The 26,427-nt window shown below is 39.4% G+C and overlaps 1 protein-coding gene across 1 annotated transcript in view; it reads left to right on the top strand.

The window, feature by feature from the left end:
- b4galnt4a (beta-1,4-N-acetyl-galactosaminyl transferase 4a) overlaps window positions 1-26,427 on the top strand; it is a 171,700-nt gene that overhangs the window by 51,202 nt on the left and 94,071 nt on the right. Inside the window, exon 4 of the mRNA XM_066701130.1 lies at window positions 5,991-6,103. Coding sequence (XP_066557227.1) covers window positions 5,991-6,103 — 113 coding nt within the window. The remainder of the gene's footprint in view (window positions 1-5,990; window positions 6,104-26,427) is intronic.

Genomic DNA, 26,427 nt, shown 5'->3' with positions numbered 1-26,427 from the left:
TTCGCATATTCCCAGTTCCTTTGCGGAGTATCTTGTTACACATCCTGCCTGGTTCCTTTCTCTAGGTGGGCCATTTTGGGCTACCTTTCCAAGGCCTGTGTTTTACCTCTACCAAAAATGTATGGTCTCAGAAGAATGTAGAACACGACCATGGCAAACGTTTTAACACCTCTGCACCTGCATGTATTTGAAATGCTTCATTCTCTCTGCAAGTTTTTTGTTTCTGATTTTGTTCTAAATTTCTGTTCTCTGTTTCACTCTGTTCTTGTCACCTTGTTAAACAATACTATTCTCTCTGCTTTATATTTATTTGTATGCATTGTGGCATGGTGCTAGCAGGAGCACAGAATGGCAGACAGCCTGGCACTACATCTTCTTGAAGCCCTTGGAAGTTGAATCGTCATTTAGGAGCACCTGACCTGCAGGGCTCTCATGATTGGCAAGTGACTAATTAAAATCAGGAACAAGATCAAGCTTCCTGGTTGTTGGACAGTAGGTGCTGGAAGGATAGGAGGAGAAAGCACTGAAAGAAAGGAAGTGGGAGTAGAGTGGGCTACACCTAGAAAACAAAAACTGGTGCTTATGGACTGGGACTTTTGATTGTTGATCTAGCTCTGCCTTTTTTGTGTGTATTGTTTGTGCTGTAGATTTTGCTGCAAAGCTATTACAGTGATGGATTTCAAGAAGTTTAGTTGGGCTCAAAAAGGACTAAGGTTTTAGTTTGTCTTTCTTTAGTTTTTACCCTTACACTGCAAAATAAATCACTATCCTTCTCACCGTTTTCCTGTCTTTCGTGTATTTGTTCCCTAGACCCCGCCTATTTAAAAGTGCCCAGCACCATGGCAACCCCCCCACAGTGTCACACCATGCAAACATCGACTGCCTTTATTGTATTTATCACTCTGCTTATGACTTTATTTTTATCTACCAAATTTGATGCAGGAAAGAAATGGGAGAAACTAGGCTTTGGGAACCAATCTGGCTCCCATGCCTGCAACCCAACAAGGTTCTTAATTAGAACTCTAGATTGACTCTCATTAACCTCATGACCTAGCCATAATTATTTAATTATAGCGATTAAACTCGCAGCACAGTACCCTATTGATGGAAATGACTGTGTGCAATTTGAAGGTCACTGTGATTTCTTGGAAAATGCGCAGATCTGAAGACCAGAATTTTGCAGACCAATGTACTATTTTTCACAGCTGTGTATATAATCCCTCCAGATTTCTATTAGGAGCTAAAATCCCAAAGTGAAGTATTTTCGGTGAGACGTGTGTGGTGTACTGCAGATTGTATAGAACTGCTTTGTGCTGAGAAAGGATTGCACAACAGATATAAATGGACTGGTGCAGTTGTGGTGCAAAAGTAAAGGTCTTCCTTGGGTTGTGGTCTTTCTGAAACTATGGAAAGACATTCCAGCCTTATGGCATATTTATATGTATGTGGGATAGAGAGATACATAAAAGTTATAGCATAGTATTTTGGGGAAAGCAGCAGCATGACTTTGGTTTACTCAACATATGGCTTTTCAAAGCATTCTGTTTTAGGTCTGGTTGCAAACAGTCCCTTAATTATTTAAACGAATCAAACACCAGTTAATCAAATATTTAAGACATCTGTTGCAACACAGTCTAGCAATAGAAGGAGTTGGAAAGAGTGGATATCGAGTTGTGGTATCAATCAAGGACTGGAATAGAAACAACACCTCAGTGATTACAGTGGAAAAGAGGAATAGTCCACATGATCAACTTATCTTGCATATGTTTTGCAGGTGATGGACTCTTGCACAGATTTGTGAATAGGATAAAGAAAAAACGCCTTTAGATCACAGCTATGTAGCCCTGATAGTCCTTTTCATATCCGGATTTGCCTTCAGAGCAGCTGGAAAGATTGGATAAATTACAACACCCCTTTCATCTTGTAATCTCTCTCTGTTTGCAACATCCATGTCCATTTATTTGTATGTGTTGCTTTTAGTACCACAACTGGAGTTGGGTTTAGATCCTAATGCATTGAAAAAATGTCTCCAGTAGTGCACATTTTCACCTTGTTGATTGCATTTGAGCCCCTTCACCCACCCTGAAGAAACAAACGTTCCTATCTACGTGATACTGCATTTGAGGTCCGATTCTACCTTTTGTTTTCTTTCCATCTAAAGGCTATATTTCAGTGATCTGGATGTTAACAGGCACGTAGTTGCTGTTTCACACCTACGGAAATGCCTCAGAAAAGCATTATTAATATTTATGTATTCATTTGGCTGATGCTTTTATCCGAGTCAACCTACAAAAAATACACATAGGCTGCATTATATTTAATGGAATGTTATCCACTCATAGTGCAATCGCATGTATAGTGATCTATCAGCATAAACCTAATGCTGTAGGTTACACAATACAATGTTACATTTTGGACATGCATTTGAGAGACTTGTTTTGAAAACTGTGAAATGCCATTTTGGGGTTTTCACACCTCTCCTTCCCAGGTCGTGACAGAACTTCAAAACTTCCCTCACTATGACAGGTGTTTTTGAGATACAGACGCAGTTGGCATTGACTTTTTTGCATTTCCTTCTAGAAAATGTTAGGTTTGCATTGATTCCGGAGAGCTTTTTCATTATTTTAGTTGGGGAAAGAAGAGACTAAGAGGTGTTAAGTGAGATCAAGTTTCAGCGGCAGAAAAAAGGCACCATTAATCTTCTCTGATGCTTCACAGACAACTGGCTTCCTTCTGTTGTGTGCTCAGCTGGTGGAGATTTCAGATCGCTAACTCTGGGAAACCAGGCAGATTTTGTGTGCTTTTCCGAACTTCTGCCAAGACTAAGTGATGGATTTAACTTTGGTTGAACTGGCACCACGCAAATATTGTCCCATCATCCCGCTTTTAAGAAGAAAACTGGAAAAACTTGCCAATAGTTCAACTTCTCAATAAGAAATTATCCTTTTCTGTTCAGTTGTCACATCCACACTCATTTGCTGCTATGTGGTTGGAAGAGTAATGGGTTAAAAATGGCTCTTACCTAAACAATAATGACATTTATTTTCTGTCTCAATGTATTTAGTTGAAGCATTTGAATATCAGTCTTGGGAGTGTATGGAAATTATTATTCCCCGATGTTAAAAAAGTGTTTGCCCTGATGCAGAGCATTCATTTTATTTGCCACTTCTGCAAAGCACTTTTGTGGAGGGTGAGTCCAGCACCTTGGAAAATGAACGGGATACTGCAGACTTCATCCGTCAGTGACTGCGTTCCACCGCTGCTGTCCGAGATAGTGTTGGGAACAAGAGGTACTGCCTTATTTCTGCATTCAGAGATGTCCTTCCCAGATTTATAATTTGTAATTCTGCCTCCCGACACCGCCACAAACCCCCCTCCTGCCCACAGAACACTTTTAAAAGGACATTTTTCACTTAAGGGTCTACTAAGGAGCAACTGCAAACCAATCTGATTGCACGCTGGGAACCAGAGTAGCATTTCAAGCTCATTAGTTAGGTCAAGGTGAAAGAAACCCAGATATGTTCATGGGGGGGCGGGGGGGTAAATAAACACCAAACAAGGTTTTATGGACACCCCATAATTCATGGTAAACATTTGCTTTTCGTATCTCTCCAGGGCCCCGTCCGGGATATTGATTGAAAGAAATTCTATTCCTCTTCCTAGTCCTTGTCGAAGATGTTTTCTGAAGGCCGTAAGGGGCTCTGAGAGCTTACACATCCCTCAGCTCTGTCTTGCAACCCAGCTCTTATAAACTTTTACCATTTTACCGTTTAGTACCTTTATTGAATAACAATTACATCTAATTATATTTTATGGGCTCTGTGTAGGCTGTTTAATCGCAACCAGCCTTTGCAAGCATGCCTTGGTTATTGAAGATGTAAAGGGTGTGTGTGTGTGTGTGAGTGTGGGTGTGTGAAACCTATCTGGGCTAAAAGCAAATCTAATGTGTGCAGGGCCTTAAACTTACTCCAGGATATAGTGGGAATAATGTCCTTTATAAAAGCAACTATCGGTTCTGTAGCTTCAGGGAGATTGTGTGTTCTGTGTACTGGGCTTACTAAATCTAATCAAATCAAGCCACGCATATCTGTAAGAATATGATGTACCTCAATTAACGTGTAGTATCCGTCTGGATTTTTAGTAATGTCCTTCCATGTAAGAGCTCCTCGCATCAGCATCCATAATGCAGCTTAGCAAATTGTTTGCGCGCAACTTCCTGCACTGCTTCTAGTTCATTGCCATTTGTACCCTGCCATTTCCTGATGTTCATCTTATGCACAGTCTTCAACACACCTCAGGGCTGTGCAGTTTGTGTATCTCTTTCCTCCTCTTTCCTCGGTGTCTCTCTCAGTTTAAAGGGCACTTTCCATTGTGGTTGTTATGTGCACATTGACATCTCCGATGGCATCAATTAACGTTACGGATTTGTGCCATTTTTATTTTACTTGCAATAATATTGGAGATAGAAAAAGTAGTTGTGTCTTTTTCTGCTGTTATTCCAGATCTGACAGCACTGCAGTGGCATTTACCAAAACCTCAGTTCACCCTAAACTAGTATGAATAGGTCATTAAATAAAAACAGATGGGAGCCAAAGCCTTCCACTTGCCCTTGTGTACCAGCCACTTTGGTGCTGCCATGCAGGTTTGCAGCTCTTGCTGTGGAAGTGGGTGGAGTTTCTGCAGAGCCATCATCACTTTCTGTTGCTTTACTGGGACAGATGTGTAGAGTATGGATGTCTAACTTCTGAGCCCTGGTCGCATCGTACATTGTGCATTTTGTATAGTTTCATTGCAGGACTACTCTCCCAAGATAGGTTGGGAATGCACAGAAACCATGGTGAGCAGAGAGCTCCATTCGAGTTAAAACATGGTCTCTCTATGTGTTTATTATTGCTGCATTGAAGCTATAAGACTATACCCAAGAAGGGCAGGCCAACTAATGATTTTGAAGTAGTTCATTAATTCATTAATTAATTCCTTTAATCATTTATTGTTTATGTATCTCTTGTTTTATATATTTCTTCAGTAAATGTTAATGACAGTTTACAGCCAAAGACATAATTCTTTGTGGCATAATTCTTGGTTGGCTTGTTGTCGACTTTTATTACCTCTGGCTGTCTTGCTTTTGTGCTACAATTTCTTGCAACTCTCTTGGTGGGGGATAACTGTACAAAATATATTCTGACAAGTTTGCACCAATGTGTGCAAACAGTGCATAAAGACAAAGTGAAATGCACTGTTTTACCAATTGACTTTGAGAAGCTCTTATGTAAGATTGTTATTCTAACATTGCAGGATGGGGGAATAGATGCGTATCTCTCTTTCTTTCTCCGCAAAAAGAAGTGCCATTTTCAGGGCCTAGGTTGGATGAATGCCTTGCTTTAATGGAGTAACGCTTCTACATGAAATGTGTCACAGTAAATAAGAATACATTCATTGTTGCATTTGGTGAAAGCCTCTAAAAGAACAAGAGAAGCCAATCCTGAGTGACTTTTGTCCAAAAATAACTTTGCATTAATTGGAAATTCATAAATCGGCGATTGAAAGCATCTTGCAGAAAATAAAAAAAATGGTTTAGTTTAAGAAATGGGTTAACGAGGTTCTTTGCTTTTCAACTTTGGTGAGCTGATTACAAGATCAATTCGGGCAAACAAAAAGCAAGGTCAATAGTTTTGGTCTTTTGGCAAAAAATGGTGATTGTGCTTTAGGTTAAGCAGTGTGGTCTCTAACTGTACCAATGCACAACCATGATGGCACTGAGAAGCGAGTAATTGGAGGTGAAATTACTGCGGGTAAAATCTAACTTTTAGTGTATTCCAGTATCACTCAAGAGTGGACATGACTGGTAATTAGAGGCTATTCTGTACTAGCTGACTTTTGTATCTATACGGTTAATATTAATAGTTTTCTAATGTTTCTACAAAATGTGCTATGATTTTATTCCTCACCCTAATTGCCATTAAGGATGTATCCTGACTTTCTCCTCCTAGATGGTGAGAAGTTGAACGAGGGCACAGACACCAGTCGCAGGAGGGACTCCCATGCTGCATCCAGCCGCAGGAAACCCGAAGATGTGAGTGACAGCCGAGAGGATGAGCTGGCGGTAAGATGAGAATCCCTTTCCCACAATCCCTTTCCAGAAGACACTTTGTTGTCTTTTTTTTGCACCTGAAACTTGATTATTATTATCCAGGGTGACTTACAATTGTTACAATATATCACATTATTTTTATGCATACAATTATCCTTTTATACAGAGATTGTACTGGAGCAATCTAGATAAAGTAAGTTGCTCAAGGGTACAACAGCAGTGTCCCCCACAATTGGACCTACAATCCTCCACTCAGCATTCCCGAGTGCTAACCACTACTCCATACTGCTGCCCAATGGTGATTTGGGCTACAAGAATCTTGCGTGACATTGATTTCTTCCAATCAAAGTATTTTATTTATTGATTTATTATTATCATTATTATAATTTATTACGTTCATTATTTACATTGTTTGATAGTGCAGAGATTGAAACATACTTGGTCCAAGGTATGGTTTGTGATCCCCAGAAGGAAAGTAGAGTACCAATGGAATCCATCTTTCCAAGACCAATCATCGTGCAGCTTCACAGTCCTCATGTCCCTTTTACCTTAAATAGCCATAAAAATCAGGCAGTTAGCTTTCAGAAGAAGTTGGGATACAATTGAATTCCCACATGACAGTTCTCCATTCAAAGACAGACACTAGGAAGTGAAATCCTGGGAGAGTTGTGACCAGGAGTGTACAAGCTAGTCGAATCGGTCTTGTCCTTTGTTATCAAAACAGTCTGAACCCCAGGGCATCATTAGAGATTTTTTTACTCAGAGGATCTCACTGTCAAAGATTCCATATCATCCCTGAGTCAAAGGCTTCATGCATCTATTATTTATCATTGCATTTATCTTTTTTTTTTGCAAGACGGAAATTGGCTGCTGGCTTTTCTCCATCCCCCCTCCTTTCATATGGCCTCTAGTACTGTACTGCATACCTTGGCCTCACCTTAAAAGGAATTGTCATCTAAATCATGGAAATCTAGCTCTCTGAAGTAAGTTAATTTGTTTCCTAGTTATTGCCACAATGGAGCAAAGTGAACAAGCACTTTCACACCTATTTGTGGTTACAGGCAGTACACTATCTTGATGAAAATAGGTCCCTGAATTCTACTGAAAAAGGATCCCATCGTGAGAAGCAGCAGTAATCAGTTTTGGCTTTGCGTCAGAATTGCAAATTACAATTATTTCTCTATTCAGTTACCCCATTTAATAAGAAAATAACATATGTAAGTCATTTAAGCATCACTGTTTGTTAAATTATCAGTTTTGCCTAAAGACATGGCATATATCACTTGCATATTCATATTTGGTTTTGTTGTCCTTCCGTTTCCATTTTTTCTCTGCTTAGTTTTTCCCTATTCTATGCCAGTTACTTCTGATGTGAAGCAATGTGATTTCTACTGAACAGTCAACGCATAAGAACATTTTTTAAATAATCTTCTTTTTGGAAAACTGATTTATTTGATGCTGTACTTTTGGAACATCAGATAAAAAGGAAATTTAATTAACGAAAAGATGTAATCACTTCAAGATTGTTTAGGAAATTTCTGTAGGGCATATAATCAAAGTCTTATCTTCAACAAAATAATAATGAGAAATAGGAATAGCTTGAGGAATAGGTGATGGTGGGCTGTTTTGTGGTAACATCCTCATTTTTAAATATCTCAGTGAAGGTGAAACTACGGGCCTGAGTAAGTGTTAAATACAGTCCTTGGCACACACACATACACACAAAGTAATTGTGTGGCAGGTTTCTGTAGGGAATTATCCTGTGGGGAAAAATCTGCAAACACATGGACATTGTTCTCTGTGGAATGATAAAACTCTTCTAATTTCCAGTGCTATCTCTGTATCCTGAGCATTCAGACAAGAAAGTGAAATACAATAAGAACAAGAAAAAAACAAGCAAAAACAAAAAGTGGGTCATGCGATGTATGGCACACATTAAAATACACTAGTGTTCCAAAGAAAGCATTTGTGGCTCACTGAAGATACAAAACAAAAACTGCAACAGTTTTGGAAAGCAGCTACTGTAGCAAAGTTTTTTTTTGTAGATTTACAAATGTGTTCATTTAATGGTTCTCCCAGGATCAAATTAAAACTCATTAATTCTACTTTACAAACTACAATTTGATTAGCAATCTTTCTCTAACTTGCACCCAAATGACCCATTGCCATGCTATATTTTCAAGTACCGTGAAACTGGGATGCAAGGAATGGACATTGCAAGACACTTTTCCAATGAGGCGAAGACTACACATACCACTGTTTTTCTGTGCTTGTTTGTTTCAATTTCTGGCACTTCCTCTGGGAATCCAACAACTCTGCCTACCTTAGCTAAAGCTATTGTGTTTCATTTTATTTTGTTGAAGATTTTCTGTCACTGTTAAGAGTAGCTACTCAAATACATTTTCACAAGGAAAGTAAAACATAACAAGCCGCTCTGTTTCAGTATGGTTAACACATTTAACCTGCTTCTGTTTTTACATGTAGGTCGCAACTTTGACTCACTTTTTCAGAGTACCCACAACAGCACTCACCCCTTGTCTCGTCTCTCCACAGCTGGTGTGGACTTGACACCAGCTGTGACAGTCTGCCGTTGAGGTTTTGCTGACACATATGGCTCCAGAGCTGCCAAAGATCACTTGTATTGAGTCACTCGGTGATCGTGTACACAGCACCCGATGTCTCAAATAGGTGGCTCCTCCACTCTCTCCAATTAAGGAGAATCACTGAACAGTTCATCTGCTGTGTTCCCCTAAATGACTTTCACCTTCAAGCAGTGGACTGAGATTTTGCCTAATTAGGCAGATCGAGCACAGATCACCATTTTAAGTGCCAGGCTGACTGCGAAGGGAAGTCCCCTAGGGTGGATACAGTTTGCTAAGAAGGGCAAAGTCATTATGTTGGCAAGTCAAGGTGGTTTCATAGATCTTGATGTCATTTGCATTTTGTCAGGTAATTTGTAATGTATTTCTCTATTTAGACATTTAGAGAGCCTGGTCTTACATAGGAATGGAGGGAAGAACCAAGGAAGGGGAACAAACACATTTTCATGCTTTGAGTGGAAGGTCAAGGAAAATGATTAGATGTTTGCAAACTGCCAATGAAATGTGGGAATTATGCCAATTCAAGGAACAAGCAAGGGGACTACTTAAGACTTTTTGCTGAACTCAAGCTTGAACCCCACTTATCTCACAATGCCCTTGCCATATTCAAATTAATAGTGGCGCATATATATATATATATATATATATATATAAATAATACAATTGTCTGAAAATGCCAAGCATGGCATGGAGGGAGACACGTACAGCTGTAACTGGAAGCTTGGCCTTTGTATAGGGTCTAATTGCAAGGTTGATGTAGATTTGAATGTATACCTTTGGCATTATTTGTTGGAGGTGGCCTTTTTAAATATGGTAGGCCTCATTAATTTCAAAGTGCCATCCTCCAGAGACTGGCCTGGACGTGTTGTCATTGTGGCTCATGTGAAAGTCTTCCAGGTGTCAGGGCAAATGAGAGCAGATTGTAGATGGGTTTCATACTCACTCCTGATTGAATTGCCTAATAATAGGCTGCTCATATAAATTATATCATGTGATGCCTTGCACCGATGCATACAATCATATGTGTGGTTAATGAACAGAAAGTCGGCCTGCTTTCTTCAGTAAATGCCCACTCGGTTACACTTTCTTTTGCACTACTGCTGATTAAAAAAAGTGAGAGAAATATTTGATTAGTCAGGTACTGTCAGCTTGGCTTAATTTATTTATGTATTCATTGATTTATTATTTAACAAGGAAGGTAGCTTTTAAGACCAGGGACTCATTTTAAAGGTGTCATTACACTGAAAGAGGGACAAAATTAAATGCCATCACAGGCACAGCTCTTGAGTGTCTGATCCTCACGGCCTCACCAGCAGAGCGACAAACCGGCTATGCCACATGACTGGTCCCTTACACGGGGGGGATTTGAGCACTCTACCAAGTTAAGAGGGATGACACGCACCTTAAACAGAGTGTGTGCACAGTGTGAAATGGCATCAGTTAATTATCTGGGGCAGTTTGCCCTCAGTGAAAATGAGTCCACAACTCATAATTGATGCGTGTTGAGCTTTGATTTAATGTTTAAGGCTCCAGATATCTCTTAAAGTGTACTTTGATCAAGGGGTAGGCCCCCCAAAAAAAGAAAGAAAGAACCTAATAATAATGTAATACTATCATCAGGACCATTTTACACCTCATAACCTGCAAAGGTTCATTACATGTTACTGGTTCATTAAACTTGGATTTACTTATTGAATGTCAGCTCATTCTCTGAGATTTGGTTCATTGAATATTTGTTAAGCAGTTAACTGCACGCCCTAAATTACTAATATTGCTTACAACCTTTGGGGCTGTGTTAGGGCCCCTGGGGCCAAACCAAGAGCAAATGATCCTAGGTCTCAGCCATTGCTCCACATCTGAAGCAGAAGACCCACCAGGGAACCACAGATCTTAACTAATTTTGCGAGTAGATCTGTCTGAGTTCGGCTCAATAAGCTTAAGCCGAGAAGAGCAGCACCATTTCAATTTATTTTGTCAGTATGAATCTCTCTCCTAAGCGAGCGTTATCGCTGTGCTTGATAACCTTTTTAAACATTGTTGACCTCATTTAATTATAGGTCACCGTGTAGATATGGCTATGGCCAAGCCTTTTTAACATATCTCTCACACAGGGACTGAAGCATGTAATCGACTGGGAGCAATGCAATTATTCCTAATATAATCGAAGTGCACCCTCCCTGGATCACACCCGTGACCCATCTGCTGGGAAGCCCCGTCAGCCATTAATAGCGAAATGAGAATTAAAGCAAGGCGCTCAGCAGCCTCATCTGCTTTGGATAACAATCACCCCGGTTCACAGGAGGGGTCTATTGGGCTCCTCTTGAAATACCAGTAAAATCAAATATGTGTCTGTAACAAAACCTACCCTCACGCAAGTCAGAGGGGAGAGAGGAGTGATCTGTGACACCTGATGAAAGGTTTTGCGCTTGATGTGTTGAATTGCTCCACAGGTTTCTGCACATCACTGTTTTATTGTTGCCAGGGCTTAGTCATCACTAATAAGCACTTGTGGTGGTGGTGATATAAGACAAGGCGTAAACGTTGCAAATTGAACGATCGTTATTTCCTTCCTTGATGTTTTGGAGAAAGAAAATGTAAAATATAAATATATAACAGCTGGAAATGCCGTTTTCTCTTTGAATTACAGTTTGGGTAGATTAACAGCTTTATTGATCTTTGCTCATTGACTTGTAAGATGATTGGCATGGCATGAACTGTAGACAAGGCACCCAGCTATTACTTCTGTGCCAGCACCAGTATTTTTGTTTTCAAGTTTGAGTCAAGGCTGGTTTGAACTTTCTCTAGACCCACACACCCCGAGGCAATCACCTTTGAACTTTCTCTTCAGGACATACAAGTTTTATAAAGGAGAAATGTCTTCTACACATCTCAAACTGTGATTAAAGTAGAATGTCTGTCTCACTGACTGGAATCCTCCTTTTATTGTGTCCCTCTAGTTCACTGGGAGTTCACCTGCTTTTGCTTTTCATACCCAGGGGCAGAATGCAATAATTACACATTTCACTTTGCTTTTACTTTGGCCAGCGATGCAAGAGTCTAGACTTTCTAGATACAATATTTAAACTCAACTTTTTTTTGGTAGGCTGCTCTAGATTTTTTTTCCTTTGTGGGAGATCGTGGTGGGGGGGGGGGGGAGAAGAAGACAAAAGAAATGGAACCATCATGTAGAGAATAAAATTGCTGAAAAACATAAATAAGGATGAATAAGGTCACTCCTTTGATTTAGGACAGAGAATGTATTTTAGACCAGGCAAAAGAGATTTAATCATGTCACAGGGTTTACAGCCCCTCATAAAAGAAAGCAATTCGGCCATATTGTTAACCTCAAATTGCTTTTTCGGTTGTAAATATCATGGATTCAGCCTTGTGAATGTTTTATTGCTCTCGCTAGACTGTCCAGTGAGCTGACTCTTACCGTCACTGTGATGTATTTTAAGATTCTCAGTCCAATAAATAATTTGGGGTTTGCGATTGCTTAGAAGGTGGAGACACCTCTCCATGAAGACACTCTTGTGGCCTCCCTTGCGTTTGCAGCGTAACAATTTCACAAGCTTTGTACGACTGCAGTGCGGTTCCTTTCAAATCAATCCCCCCATCAAGTCCAAGTTTTCTATTGTAATAGGAAGTACTTTATTATATAAAGGAAACCTACAGTAGCTATAAAATTGGCTTTGAGAGATTCTTACATCACTGCTACTAGGAATTAAATGTGGGCTTACACTATTATTGTACTCCTGTTGTCGCGCTCTCACATTCTGCTGACCCCCCCGGTTGTCATGTTGTTTTCAGTACTGTTCAAGGTTCAGGGACCTGCGCCTGCCTCGTCACCGCTCCGCTCTCATATATACTTTGTGTTCTGGCACCTTCTGATTTACAAATTAAGCACTGAATACAAGTTATTGCTATATAAAATAATTGAAAGCTAACGTTTCTGTAGCCAATCTCTCAGCACTATTGACGAGACCTATAATATTCCACAGTATTAACTGGTATAATGTAAAGGTGCAGATAAATACACATTTTATTTCAATTGTGATTCAATTGTGAAAGAAGGGATGGACTTACTTTAATGGAGGAAAACTGTGTGCCGGTTATGAATCAATGGATATAAAGTGGCCTGTTGGCGGGACATGGATTTATTAAGTTTACAATGGATACAAAATAAAGTTCCCACAGTGAAATTCGGTATAAGTGCAAAAACGGGAAGCCCCATGGCCAGTAAGTGACTTTGAGTGACTTTACACCCATTCTTTTAATAACCTTCTGGGTGTGGAATATGTTGCATCATTAAAATAATTAGAAATCTCTTTGGGAGTTTACCACAGGATGCTCTCAACAGCGGATCTTTTTTATATCTACATAATATATCCATATTTCAGACTATTTTTATGAACTATTGAAGCGGAATGCCAAGCCTTAATGAGGGGAAAAAACACTTTTTTAATAGACGTGCCAGTCCTCTTTTTCCATCTTAATTTAAGGAGCCCAGTATATAATTCATCACAGCTGTTCAAAAGGGAATCATTTAGCAGTGAGAATTAATTATGGCTCAAGAATTATCCATTTAATTTATGTATTTTATAAAAGCCCTTTGAGCATGCATACATGAATCTCATCTGGTCTTTCACCCCCTTTATACACACACATAAATATATACTGTATATGTACATTTTATTTCAGATCATATTCCAGTTAATTGAAATTAACATAACCGACTGAATGTGAAGGTTTTCATACAGCACAAGGCAAAGCTTTCTCATGTGGCCTCTAAGATGTAGCACTTGGTGATTTATAATCATGTTGTTTTCCTTTCTATGTCAAAGCATAACCATTTCAACACGATACATTATAAATGTACTTCTTGAAAGTATTTCTGCGGGGTAAAACTGCAAGCTTGAGTCATTATTTCTGGAGAAATCATTAATTAAAGTAGATGCTGTTTCTTCACTGAATGAAACTCTAGATTTCTGCTCTAAACCTTTTGCCAGACTGTTGGTGGAAGTAGTCTTGCTTTACCCCTGTACATTTTGAGGTCTTTGTGCTAGGATCCAAAAAATTCTGTATTTTAGAAAGTTTTGCCTTTATGTATTCTGCATGGGTGTCATTTTTGTCTTGTTGAAATCCTAACAAACCTTTTTCTAATACCAAAGCTTCAGTGAGAATTCCGTGGTGTGATTAAAGTCTATAAATACGTATTACACAATGTAGTGCTGCGAAGAATTTTCATCCAAGTCATCGGCATCAATATGAATTCTCTCAATTTAAACATTCTCTTGTGTAACCTCTTAATGCTGGTGTGAGTTGCAGGAGGAACAGGGTTGTTGGAGGAACTAACTAAAACTGTCCAGGAAGATCGAGAGTGTGTTTGTATGGCAGGGCAGTGCATTCGGTGACGTGCATCTTTAAACTGTAACCTGGTCTGCTTTCTTGAAAGGTAGAAAGATGTGCACATAAGTCAAGGAAAGTGCATGGACCATACCATGCTTCTGCAATTGCTGTGTACAGCCCCAGTGCTTTAGGTTTTGTTTCTCTGTAACCATTCTTGTCCAGCCTGTCAGAAACACTCAGCAAAAGAGGTTTTCAAGCTTGAAAAGTGATCTGGCCTCAATTCACAATAATCGCCATTGGCTCTGCTGTAAATTATACTATAGTACCGTAACACTGCAGTCTAGTCACACCCCCCCCCCCCCCCAGGAAATCAAGTCATTTTCCATTCCATTCCAGTTATCTCCAGCATTAACTCTGAGGATAACCAATTTGTAAGAAGATTGAAGAGACTGAACTTACTTACAGTTGATTGTTTTGCCGAAGGCTTTAAGAAGTACTTCCGATAGAACAGAAGAAAGCTCTCCCTGAAGTTCAATGGTAGTTTTAAATTAAGGTATTATCTTTTCCTATGTCATAGTCTTTGTAACTTTCTCTAACCACCACATTCAGGTACATTGTCCCTGTGTCTAGGCACTGGCTGAGGCACAGCTGTTGTGAATTGGCATTGTCATGCAATTTCTCCTGTCACTCCCTGGAAATGTATGAGCTAAGACTTTTCATGGATTCACTTAGGCACAGTTGTAAGTCCCAAGATGATGACATTTGATCCTTGAGCTAATATAAACTAATTCCTGAACACGGTGGATGCACTGACCAATCCAGTCAGTCCAGATAACCTGCTCATTGGTTCAGGCATTGCCTAAAGCTTAGTTGACATACCCCTCCAAAGCCTGACCCCTGCTACAAATAGGATTGAACCCAAACACACGTGTGAGACATCGTGGATCTAAATCACAACAACAACAACAAAGCCAATTCTTACTATATTAGTGTTTCTTTATGACTAGAGCTTTTCAGGGAAAAATAAAAATGGCTTAAATAGTTAACAGAACAGCATATTTAGAGGGTAGAATTAAAGGTTAGAGAACACACATGAAAACAAGAATGTAAGGGAATTGTATAAGGTTCATATGGTTTCTATTTTGAATGATTTAGTGTGATCAATAGGTATTGTTCTGTGCGTCTTTTCTTGCGCTCCTCCCAGGATGCAGTAGACAGTTCGACCTGCTGGCGATCCAGTAGGGAAGTTGCCTCCAATGATGGCAGACTGCGTGTGCAGCTGTGTCTGTGGTGATCTGCAGGGGTCAGTTAGGGCTTTGTATGGATTACGCATGGATTCTGGTACAGTTCCTCGGAAGTTGATACTAGTTAATGGCAGCATTTCCAGGTTGTCTGGCCCTAGTGGGAAGATGCTTGCTGTGGAGCTGACAATCGGGGGTGGGTTTCTATCCCCAGCCCAGACTTTTCCCTAAACCACTACTGTAGTAACAGAGCTGGACATTATTAACAAAATTAATGGTCAAGATATCAAACTAGGCTGGACATGAAACCAAAGGAAAAAAATGCATTTTTTTAATTGCCTTAATCCTTAAGCTTCCACCTTATTTACTTAAAACAACACTGTGTTAGCAGGAGATTTGGCAACCTAGCAACACAAAAGGCTTCTGTGTAGTAAATAATTAATGTGAAGACAGTGCAATTTTGTGACTTCCCTCTCCTGTTTCATGTCAGACTTATACTTTTGCTTCTCTCCCAGGGGAACAATGTCAAGAATTTGTGAAGAGCTGAGCTCTGGTGTTTGGAACATGTTTGTATGCTTTTTTTTCTCCACAGGGCAGTTTATAGGTTGCGTTGGCTCTCAGCATCACTAGATGTCTTTTTTCTTTCTATTTGTTGTATTTTCCTGCTAATTTCAAAACACAACACTGCAATTACTTCAGTATTATTTATAGAAAATCTTTGTAGGAGACATTGTGGAAAGTTTTTTTTCTGTCCATCTGCTTCATCGACACACTCTTCCTAAAGTATGCCTTCACTGATACAACTTTACACAGGATTATCAGTCAGACATTTCTTGCTCCTTGGGGACCAATGGAGGAAATGCGTTCAGTTATATTTGCATTTTACTGTTTCAGGAAATTGATAAATAGAAAACTGCTACTGCTACTTGAATTCTTGGTCATTGACTGACTAAGGCAGAAAAGCTATATAATGCTATGTACGGTTAGGTCCATAGATATTTGGACAGAGACACAATTGTCATCATTTTGGCTCTGTGCACCACCACAATGGATTTGAAATTAAACAATCAAAATGTTCTTCAAGTGTAGACTTTCATCTTTAATTTGAGGGTAATTACATCCAAATTGGGTGAATAGTGTATGAATTACACCCATTTTTATATGTTGTTCCCTCAATTGTAGGGGTTCACAAATATTTGGACAAACTAACATAATCATGAATGAAATTGTGAGTTTCAATACTTGGTTGCAAATCCTTTGCAGTCAATGACTGCCTGAAGTCTGGAACCCATAGACATCACCAGATGCTGGGTTTCTTCCCTGGTGATGCTCTGCCAGGCCTGCACTGCAGCTGTCTTTAGTTCCTGCTTGTTCTAAGGGGTGTTTTGCCTTCAGTTTTGCCCTCAGCAAGTGAAATGCTGCTCAATTGGATTCAGGTCAGGTGATTGACTTGGCCATTGCAGAACATTCCACTTCTTCACCTTAATAAAGTATTGGGTTGCTTTTCACAGTATGCTGCGGGTCATTGTCCATCTGCACTGTGAAGCACCGTCCAATGAGTTTTTAAGCATTTGGATATTATATGATAATATAGCCCTAAACACTTCATAATTCATCCTGCTGCTTTTGTCAGAAGTCAAATCATCAATAAATACAAGGGAATCAGTTCCCTTGGCAGCCATACATGCCCATGCCATAACATGCTTCACAGATGAGGTGGTATGCTTTGGATCATGAGCAGTTCCTTCCCTTCTCCATACTCTTCTCTTCCCATCATTCTGGTACAAGTTGATCTTTGTCTCATCTGTCCATAGGATGCTGTTCCAGAACTGTACAGGGTTCTTTAGATGTTTTTTGACAAACTCTAATCTGCTCTTCCTGTTTCCTGTTTACATCTTGTGGTAAACCCTCTTGTGGTATTTACTGTGGTGAAGTATTCTCTTGATTGTTGACTTTGACACAGATAGGCCTACCTCCTGGAGGGTGTTCTTGATCTGGCCAACTGTTGTGAAGGGGCTTTTCTTCACCAGGGAAATAATCCTTCTGTCATCCAGCACAGTTATTTTACATTGTCTTCCGGGCCTTTTGATGTTCCTGAGCTCACCAGTGTGTTCTTTCTTTTTAAGAATGTACCAAATAGTTGATTTGGCCACACCTAATGTTTTTGCTATTTCTCTGGTTGGTTTATTTTGATTTCTAAAGCAAAACTGAAGGCAAAATGCCCCAAGAACAAGCAGGAACTAAAGACAGCTGCAGTACAAGCCTGGCAGAGCATCACCAGGGAAGAAACCCAGCATCTGGTGATGTCTATGGGTTCCAGACTTCAGGCAGTCATTGACTGCAAAGGATTTGCAACCAAGTATTGAAACTCACAATTTCATTCATGATTATGTTTGTCTGTCCAAATACTTTTGAGACCCTAAAATTGGGGGGCCCACATATAAAAATGGGTGTAATTCCTACACTGTTCACCCAATTTGGATTGTAACTACCCTCAAATTAAAGATGAAAGTCTACACTTAAAGAACATCTTGATTGTTTCCTTTCAAATCCATTGTGGTGGTGTACAGAGCCAAAATGATGACAATTGTGTCTCTGTCCAAATATTTATGGACCCGACTGTAATGCTCTGAAGAACCTCAAGAAGAGAAACTTGAAGAACTTTGAGTGCATTATAAGAAATGTTTTTGGGTTAAATATACTCATTCTTCTACTTAAAAAGATGAGTGAAAACCAATAAATACTATATATGTCAACACATGTCCTTTTATCCTTTTCACCATGTAAAATGTGGAGTGTCTAATTTACAAGACTTTGGGCACCATTTGCCCGGTATGTGAGCGGTTTTGCTTTAACGCACATGTGGTGAAAAGGAGGCCGTGCCTTGCTTGGGCTTGTTGTCTGACTGTAGTTTATAATGCAGTGTCTCTCATTGAAAAATGACCCCGGCACACACTTCACATTGATTTTAACCAGCCTCCTGGATTCATGATTGATTTCCCCACGAAGCATCGATTCTCTCCCTCTCTCTTTCTCCTACGCTTATTTGGACTGCAAATGGGTCTTGTCCACTTTTTTATCATTATTAATGGTTCTATCTCAGTGCCCCCAATTGTTTGAATCGGCTGGTGCTGTTCTCCAACCAAGTTCAAATGCAGCTCCTCTGCACACCGTTAGTCTTTCGATCCCCATGTCAGACTGTTCCCCTTCTTTGACTCTCTCAGCCATGACGAGGTGTAGCCAGCTCAGAGCCCTCTGGTTTAAAATTCACTTCCTCGATCTGTCGTCATTCGGTGTATACCGAAAAATAATCCCTTTCATTACTCAGGTGCTTACAGACCGAACACAAGAACCCAGTCTGACATGGAGCTTGAAAAGAGGCGTTGCAAAGAAACAACTTTAAGTTAAAGTTTTGGTTTCCTTGCTTTGTGACTGTCTTCTATTCTCCATCTTTTGTGAAAAAAAATTATAAAGCAAATCTACACCTCTGCAATATATACAATCTGAACTTTCGCAGAGAAATGGCTCTAAGATTTGTTTTTGTTTTTTAATCTCCTTCAAATATTATTTATCAGAAAGGCTGGGCAAAATCATTGTAAACTCTAAGTGTAAATTTATTGATTGATTCTGTCAATATTTTGCATGTTTTTGGTTGGCGTAAAGCTGCTGTTCAATCTTTCCAGCTCCATAACCTTGTACTAAATCAACCTTGTGTTTTGTGCTTGTTTTTGTTTACACAAATAGTTACCTCTGGAATTTGGAAGAGATGATTATAGCGACAGTTCAGTTATTGTGTGTTTCTGTGCTTCTTGGTAGAAAAAGTCAAACTTGGCCTGAATGTCACCTTTGGGTTCAATTCTTATCACTTTTTGGCATTAAAAAAATAAAGGAAAAGAAAAGAAAAGAAAGGAGAAAACTCCAAGAGGCATTTTAAGTCAAGAGGAAACAAGCCCCTTAATCTAATCTTTGTCAGTCTCCGTTTACTGGAGAAGGTAAATTTTAGAGTGGTATTGATTTTTAATGCACTATGGATATCTAACCTTTCTGAGTGATAAAGGGAAGTGATGGAGTGCCAGCCTCTATGCCAGGACGGTGGAAAGCAAGATCAGAGCATATAGGAAAAAAAGGAAGCTGGGGTTGTGGAGGTGCACATGTAAATGAAAAGCCTTCAGAGCCAGTAGCAAAAAGGAAGGTGTAAGCGGGGGAGGATAATAGTAGGGGAAACATGGTCAACTGACAAGTACATGGAAAGTTACATGTGATTTTTTTAAGGATTTTGTGAAAAGGAAGGGTTTCCATGGAAATCAAAATGCTTTCTTTTCTTTTGTTTTACATTTCTTTTTGTATTTCACGAAACATGTGTATGAACCTCTGCAATTCTGATTCTAGGTGCAGTAATTCCTCAGACCTGTTTAAAGACCCGTTCTTCTTTAATGTCTCCAACAGAAGCAGACTTGTACTTTTGTTGGAGTTACTTTCCTGCCCACAGAGCAGGTGTGTGCCAGACGGCTAGTACGTGACCAGCTCTCCGCCACTGTCTCTTAGTGTTGCCCTCATAAAGAGCCTTTTTTTTTTACAGTATAGAAGAACAGTACAATCTTTGGGATTATTGATCTTTGACCACTTGACTTTCAGTTGACCTCAAAGGTACCCAATTAGCTATCTAATTATCTAATTGTGTTGCGCTTCAGTAATGTGGAGTAGGCTGAGAGAGCAGCTAAAACTGCTCTCATTTGATTAGAACTAGAATTAGAATTAGATCTGCCCAGTGGAAAAAAATTAATAAAATTAAAATACACAGAAATTCCAGTCAAAATGTCCTGCTTCTGCACTGCTCTGTTGATCACCTTTACCATGACATGTGAATTTAGAATGGGTCTATTTCTGTTCACCTTTGTCTGCCAAGCAAAAGCCCCTGAAACAATAGCTGAAAAGAAACCCCAATTTTAAACCTCTAACTTCGAAGGCTTTGGGTTTCACTGCAGGGTTCCTATTGCCTTCACTGTTATACCTCAGATCTGGGCGGCTGGATTTGTATTTATCTTTAAACAGTAGTGCTTTGTGGATAAGCACATCAAATCCAGCGAGACATCACGCTGGACTGAACACTGTGAGGACCCAAGGCAGGTCTTTAAGGTTTAAGCAGGCAGAATTCGCCTCTGATGGAAGCAGCCTTATTTTCGTTACACCAAAAAGATTAAAGGATACCACTTGTTCTTTTACAGTGTATTCAATATTTCAGAGCTGTCCATTGTAATTTTGTGCCACATGCAAACATTAACAAGCTATCGCCTCGGTTATTCATAGTATGTAGTTTTGTAAAACTATTGTGATTACCCATAGATGAGTTTTACTGTAAAGAAAATTTCAGAAAATATTAACTCCGGGCATCAGAGTTTTGTTAATTATCAAAATAAGAACCAAGAGGCTGCATATTTTTTGTCCAGGACTGTACGTTTTAATAGCTTTGCAACGTTGTTCATTGTTTGTAGTGTTATTGTAACCTGGGAAAGTTAGGACATTGTAGCAGTCTCTTAAGGACAGTAGCCACAGTCCCACCGCCAAAAGTAACTTTTTAATTTAAAAGCCCGATTATATGGTCCATTATCCAATTTCCATGTTATTTCTTTGCTGTATAGAGTTTCAGAGTTTAAAGTTCTACATAGAAAATGGAAAGGGGAGAATTTATTTAATATACCCAAAACGAAAAGGAAAAACAACAACATAGCTTTGTCAGGATGCCGACGTTGTATTTTCTGCTTTCCATATTTCAGCCTCGGTAAACCCACAGAGCTGCATATTGGTTTCACAGAACCTGATAGATTGCTCTTCTTTTGTATTTCCTGGTACATTTCTATGCAGTGGGTACATTGTAATGGGAAATATACATTCCTGGTGAGCATTTAGATTGCTTCTCTTTGTCTTGATGGTTTAAAGCCCACAAAGTAATGGGAAGAGTGTGCTTGTTTCCTCTCACATTGAGTGGGCCTTATGATGCCTTAGGTACCTCATCCATCACGGCAAATACTCGGGAGATGTGCAGAGATACTAAAAAGGTTAATATGATTCTTTTTTATGATTATGAAATAGTGTGTTGTTGCTATAAGACCATACCAACCACAAAGCCATTTTGTCAAAATGTCCTCCTGTTTTTGTACATTTTAAGAATAATAAATCATCCTGCTCTTTTATTTATCATGATTTCTGCTCACAATAAATATATATGTTACTTTAATTTTTTGTAGCTTTTTAAGTATTCTTTAGCAGCCGTGTTAAGTAGAGATGACCAGAGCAGTATTTTCAAAAGAAATAATCCAGTACTACTACCACCACCAGTACTGCTAATACTACAGTACTAATATTACTCATATGGGGGAAAAAACTAAAACGTTTTTCCAGTGTGTCTTAGAAGGATTACAAATAACCCAAATGAATGCACTAAGACAGAAAAGTTACAGAACCACACGGTGTGAGAGATGAGTTTACTTGCTGCAAGAGGCAGTGTTGAAACCCAATACACGGAGAGTAACACTTGCGATGCGTGTGCAGTGAAAGGGAATGGCAGTGATACGGAGCAGTCGAGAGGTGTGAGGCAGGAGCAGACTGCAGGACCTGGAAGTGCAGTCTGAACACGGAGATTTGAAGAGGTGTCAGGAGGTGATGAGAGAGAGTACAGACCTGGTGTTCACAGTTAGCGGTTTTCACCACAGGGAGAAACGGGGGGCAGAGAGCAGGCCGGGGCAGTGAAAGAGAGAGATGAAGGCCTGGCTTGTTGGCAGCAACGATATAACAGGAGGGGGAAACAGGGAGGCAAGAGTTCGGTTACTTATGCTCAATATGGATGCAACACTCTCCTCCACAGCAATATTTCTGAATGTTTTGTGTTTTTCTACTGAGTAATCAGCTCAGCAGTGGGCGCCCCGTACCTGAAGGGCAATCTAGTCTTTTGACTTTGCATTTCCAGCTGTGCTCTTAGCTCCTAAACTTTCCACTTGGTTCCAGGGTCAAATTAAATATTTTCTCTGGTCTTTAAGGAATATCTTGTTCATAAACATAGATTCAAAATATCACCAACAACTGAGGATGCCAATTTGAAACTGAAGAGTAGATTCTGCTGCAAACGAAAACCCAAACAAACCCAAAAAAAGAACACCCAGAGAATGATTAATGCATGGAATAAGTTGCCATGTCATTAGCAATAAGCTGCCTTTTACCTTAAACCTCACCAGGAAATCGCACACAACTCATAAGTAACGCTAAAGATGCAGAGATGAAATGACAATAAACAGCAGGTGATGTCAGCTGTTTCTGTAAGCAGCTGCTTTTTTGAAAGGTGCTTAGAAGCTTCGTGGATTGTGGCCCTTGAACACATAAGATCTTCACTTGCTGATATACTTTATGGGTAATGAGGCAAAGGCAATTTGTCTAGGGTCTACAAAAGGCTCCCAGGGTAGAGACAGATCATTGTATGTTATGTAGTTGGAGGCCTACTTTCTCAGACAGAAATCTATTAGAAAATGTGTGAAAAACATTTTTGTATTCAGATCTGCATTCAACATTTACCATTGCCTCTGTAGATGCAGTGGATTAAAATATTGTATGCATGTCAGTGGCAGTGTGTGTGTTTTCTTCCCTATAAGCATCTACAGAAACCATTAAAGTAAGGCCATGCATGTTGATTTGGTAACTATCTATATTTATAAACTCTTTATCAAGCCGTGGAAACACATACCAAACTGTATTGATTAGAGATGTGTTGATCTTTGTTTTTAAAGAAGAGTTATCAGCCTAGTTTTGTTCCAGAATAAAAAATAAAATAAAGTAAAAAATACTCAGGAAAATTCAAAAGCTACTTTGAGTATGGCAGCGTCTGCACTGCAACAAGATCTTGTTTTTGTTTTTTTACCCCCCCGTTGCCATGCTGCTAGCAGTTCAGAATTATTTGAGATGTTGATACCCTTTCTTCTGCTGTCTAGGTGAATTTATACACACTTTATTTCTACCTGCCACTTCTTCTCAGCAATGACTTCATTCAATAGTTATTTTATTAGATGCCAAATTACTGCTATATATGGTGAAAGGATACAACATAGGTGAGATGGACAACAAATCTGCTTACCAGAGAGTGGATCGCATGTGAGGCATGTGACAAAAAGTAGTTGTTGGATTGTCAAACAGAAGATTGTAGTGTGGCAGCTAGGTCACAGAGATAGGAACAAAAATCATTGAGCATATTAGAGCACCACAGGGGGCCAGAGGAGAAAGCTAAAGATCCCATTGTGGTTTTGTTTTGTACTTGTTTTGACTTCAGTATCTGCAGAAGTGACCCCTACTGCACTGTCTTGAAACGCTGGTCCTCCAACAAAATGAGAAAATGTAAAAAATATTTTCTGGGAAATGATGAAGCTTGTTTAAACTTTACTTCTGATATGAACCTTGACTCTTTTAACTTTCAGGCAGGGTAAATAAGTCAATATAATACAGATTACCAACCTGAATTGCTGACAAAATGTTTTTTTGTTGTGCACATTACACCCAGGTGTGAAAGTGTCTCAACCACTCAGTCGAACTGACAGGCGGAGTATGAATTGGATTAATGAGGAATGTCAATTGCATAAAACATATTAAATCCTTTCTGGAGGGCCTGGGTTAACAGTAATTCTTACTGTGAACTTGCAAGACAACTGAGGCAATTTTTCCATTCTTTTGTTGATCATTTAGAGTGTAGTGAAGGTGCTTGCTTAAAAACAAATAAACAAAGACTTGCAAATGAAGTGTATCTCTTTAATTGTTCAAAGACATTTTTAATGTGCTGCAAACCTAATATTGTATTCCAAGAAGCAGTTTACCATCTTCGAAGTAGTGCACAAATGCGCCTGCTTGGAGCAGGTATGAATATGATTAAAATGTAGAGGACAGGCCTGTTTATATGTTGCACAGTCCAGCAGGCAGTAAACCATTTCATATCTTCTTAACTGACATTTATTTTGAGTGTGGATTTATTCCCATCACATCATGCACAATCATCTGTGAAATTGCTCAGCACGTCTCTGAAGTGCGGCGTGAGAAATAAAACCAGATTTTGTGGCAGTGCAGAGGAATGTGGGAATTTTTGAGGGCAAATGTGCAGGTTTTGGCTTGGGGTATGAAGAATCTGTAGTAGGTCTCAGGTACAAGATGGTGAATGTTTGAAGCCTTGATCTTAACAATATACCGGTATAAATTATTAAATGGTGTATTTGCCCTTTCTAATAACAATAAAAACACTTGTTGCAAATAATACTTTAACCACAAGGAGGGTATGCAATATCAATGTGTTATCATTTTTCTGTTGCACACAATGTATTTCAGTTTTTAGTTTTATTTCTTTACCACAGGTGCTGCATGGCAACCCTATATTGTTGGAACAGATACTTAAGCCTATATTTTCTGCATGTATTTTAAAATATGAATATTATCTCCCCACAAAAAAAGTGTTTTTATAGTGAGAATGTTCAGAAGTCTATAACAAATGTTCTGTTTAATTTACCCTAGCACTGGTATTGGTTCCTCATTGTACTATTGAATGTAGACTTGTGTTATAACAGGGGGAACACATCATTCTGCTTAGCTAAGATTTCAGATTGTGAACTGCGTAGGGCAGAAGAAGATATGCTTTAATTTGTGACCATTTTCCTTCTTTTTATCATTTCCTCATGATGTGTGAACTACACTGTTCTTTTCCAATAACCCAGCATTGTGAGAGCATCAAGACATTTGCACAAGGCAGTCCTTTGAGCTTGCAGGCAGACATCCAAAGAAGCTGGTTCTCCAAAAAGGCAGGGGAAACATGTACAGAGAGCATGAATATGTGCCAGACCTTTAACCGGCTCTCATTATTCCCACACTGATTGCAGTTATTCCACTAGTTCCACTAGTTTCATTACAACTACTTGTACGTACAATCATTTTTTTCATCGTTAAAGATCTGAGGTCATTCATTCAACAGAAATGTTTCCATTAGTTTAAAGAAAAACTTAAGAATGAATAAAGTTACACTTACATAACCTTTTAGATAATTCCAGATCGACTGAGCATGGTTTATTTGTGTTATTTGTGTTTCTAGGTCAAGTTGGCCTTTTTCTTGAGATTTCTTTTCTCCTCGAAACAGAAACGGAAACCTGCACACTTCTGTTCCCCCCGTAATTCAATCACAGCTCTGAAAAAGCAACAGATCCATCACCGCCTGTTTAAATGTGTCACACTCTTCTTATTCTTCACATAGCGCATCATACATCTTGGATCCCATGGACACACACACCATTGGACAGATGGGAGAACAGAAATGCTATCCTGTTGCATTTCTGCAGTGCTGTAACTTGCACTTAGACAGGTTTTGGTGTCATAACAGTTCAGGGAAGAATCAACATACATATTAGTCAGTTCAGTGCAGTATTATAATATACTATAACTATGGTACTGTGTACTATACAGACTGGAGAAATATTTATAAGCACAATTGCTGAATGTACTCATGCAAAATATACCTCCATCTGTCCATCTTTCTATCTCCATATGCAATTTAATGTCTGACTGTTTATCTATTCATTAATTACCTATTATTTCTTAATTGTGCGATGAGGTCTGCCAGACCTCTGTACCTCCTCATTGTGTTACATTCCAAATCGCCTGCCCCCAATTCACGGCCTTCTCCCATTCATTTGGGAGATGGGATGAATTCCAGAGCTGGACAGTAAGGATCTTGTGGGGAACAGGCATTATTGAGCACCAAGCTGTGCATTGCTAAGACGGATGCCAGCCACTATCTCACAGCCAAGCTTAGCGAATCAGATACTGGCACTGGGCAGTCAAAGTGGCTTCCCAGCTGCCAATTCAAGCTGTGGGCACCATAAAGCAGGGTTTACGCGGCTATCACTTAGTTTGGTATGATATCTGGTTTGCCATTGCCAATGTACCCCCGAAACAGATATGCAACTACAGTTAACAAGTGGTGTGCCAGTTGTGACGGGGAAGAAGAATGAGCTTCTTACCGCCAAACATGTGCACACAATCTCTGGTAATGCCCACTGAGATTGGTACTGAGAGTGAGAAAAACATGTTAAATGTCAAGAGCCGGGAAGTGGCAAGCTGGTTGTCTAAAAATGTC

This window comes from Amia ocellicauda, chromosome 4 (genome assembly GCF_036373705.1).
Source record: "Amia ocellicauda isolate fAmiCal2 chromosome 4, fAmiCal2.hap1, whole genome shotgun sequence".
Taxonomy (NCBI): Eukaryota; Metazoa; Chordata; class Actinopteri; order Amiiformes; family Amiidae; genus Amia; species Amia ocellicauda.
The sequence above is the reverse complement of the archived record's forward strand: the minus strand, read 5'-3'. Positions and strand labels throughout refer to the sequence as shown.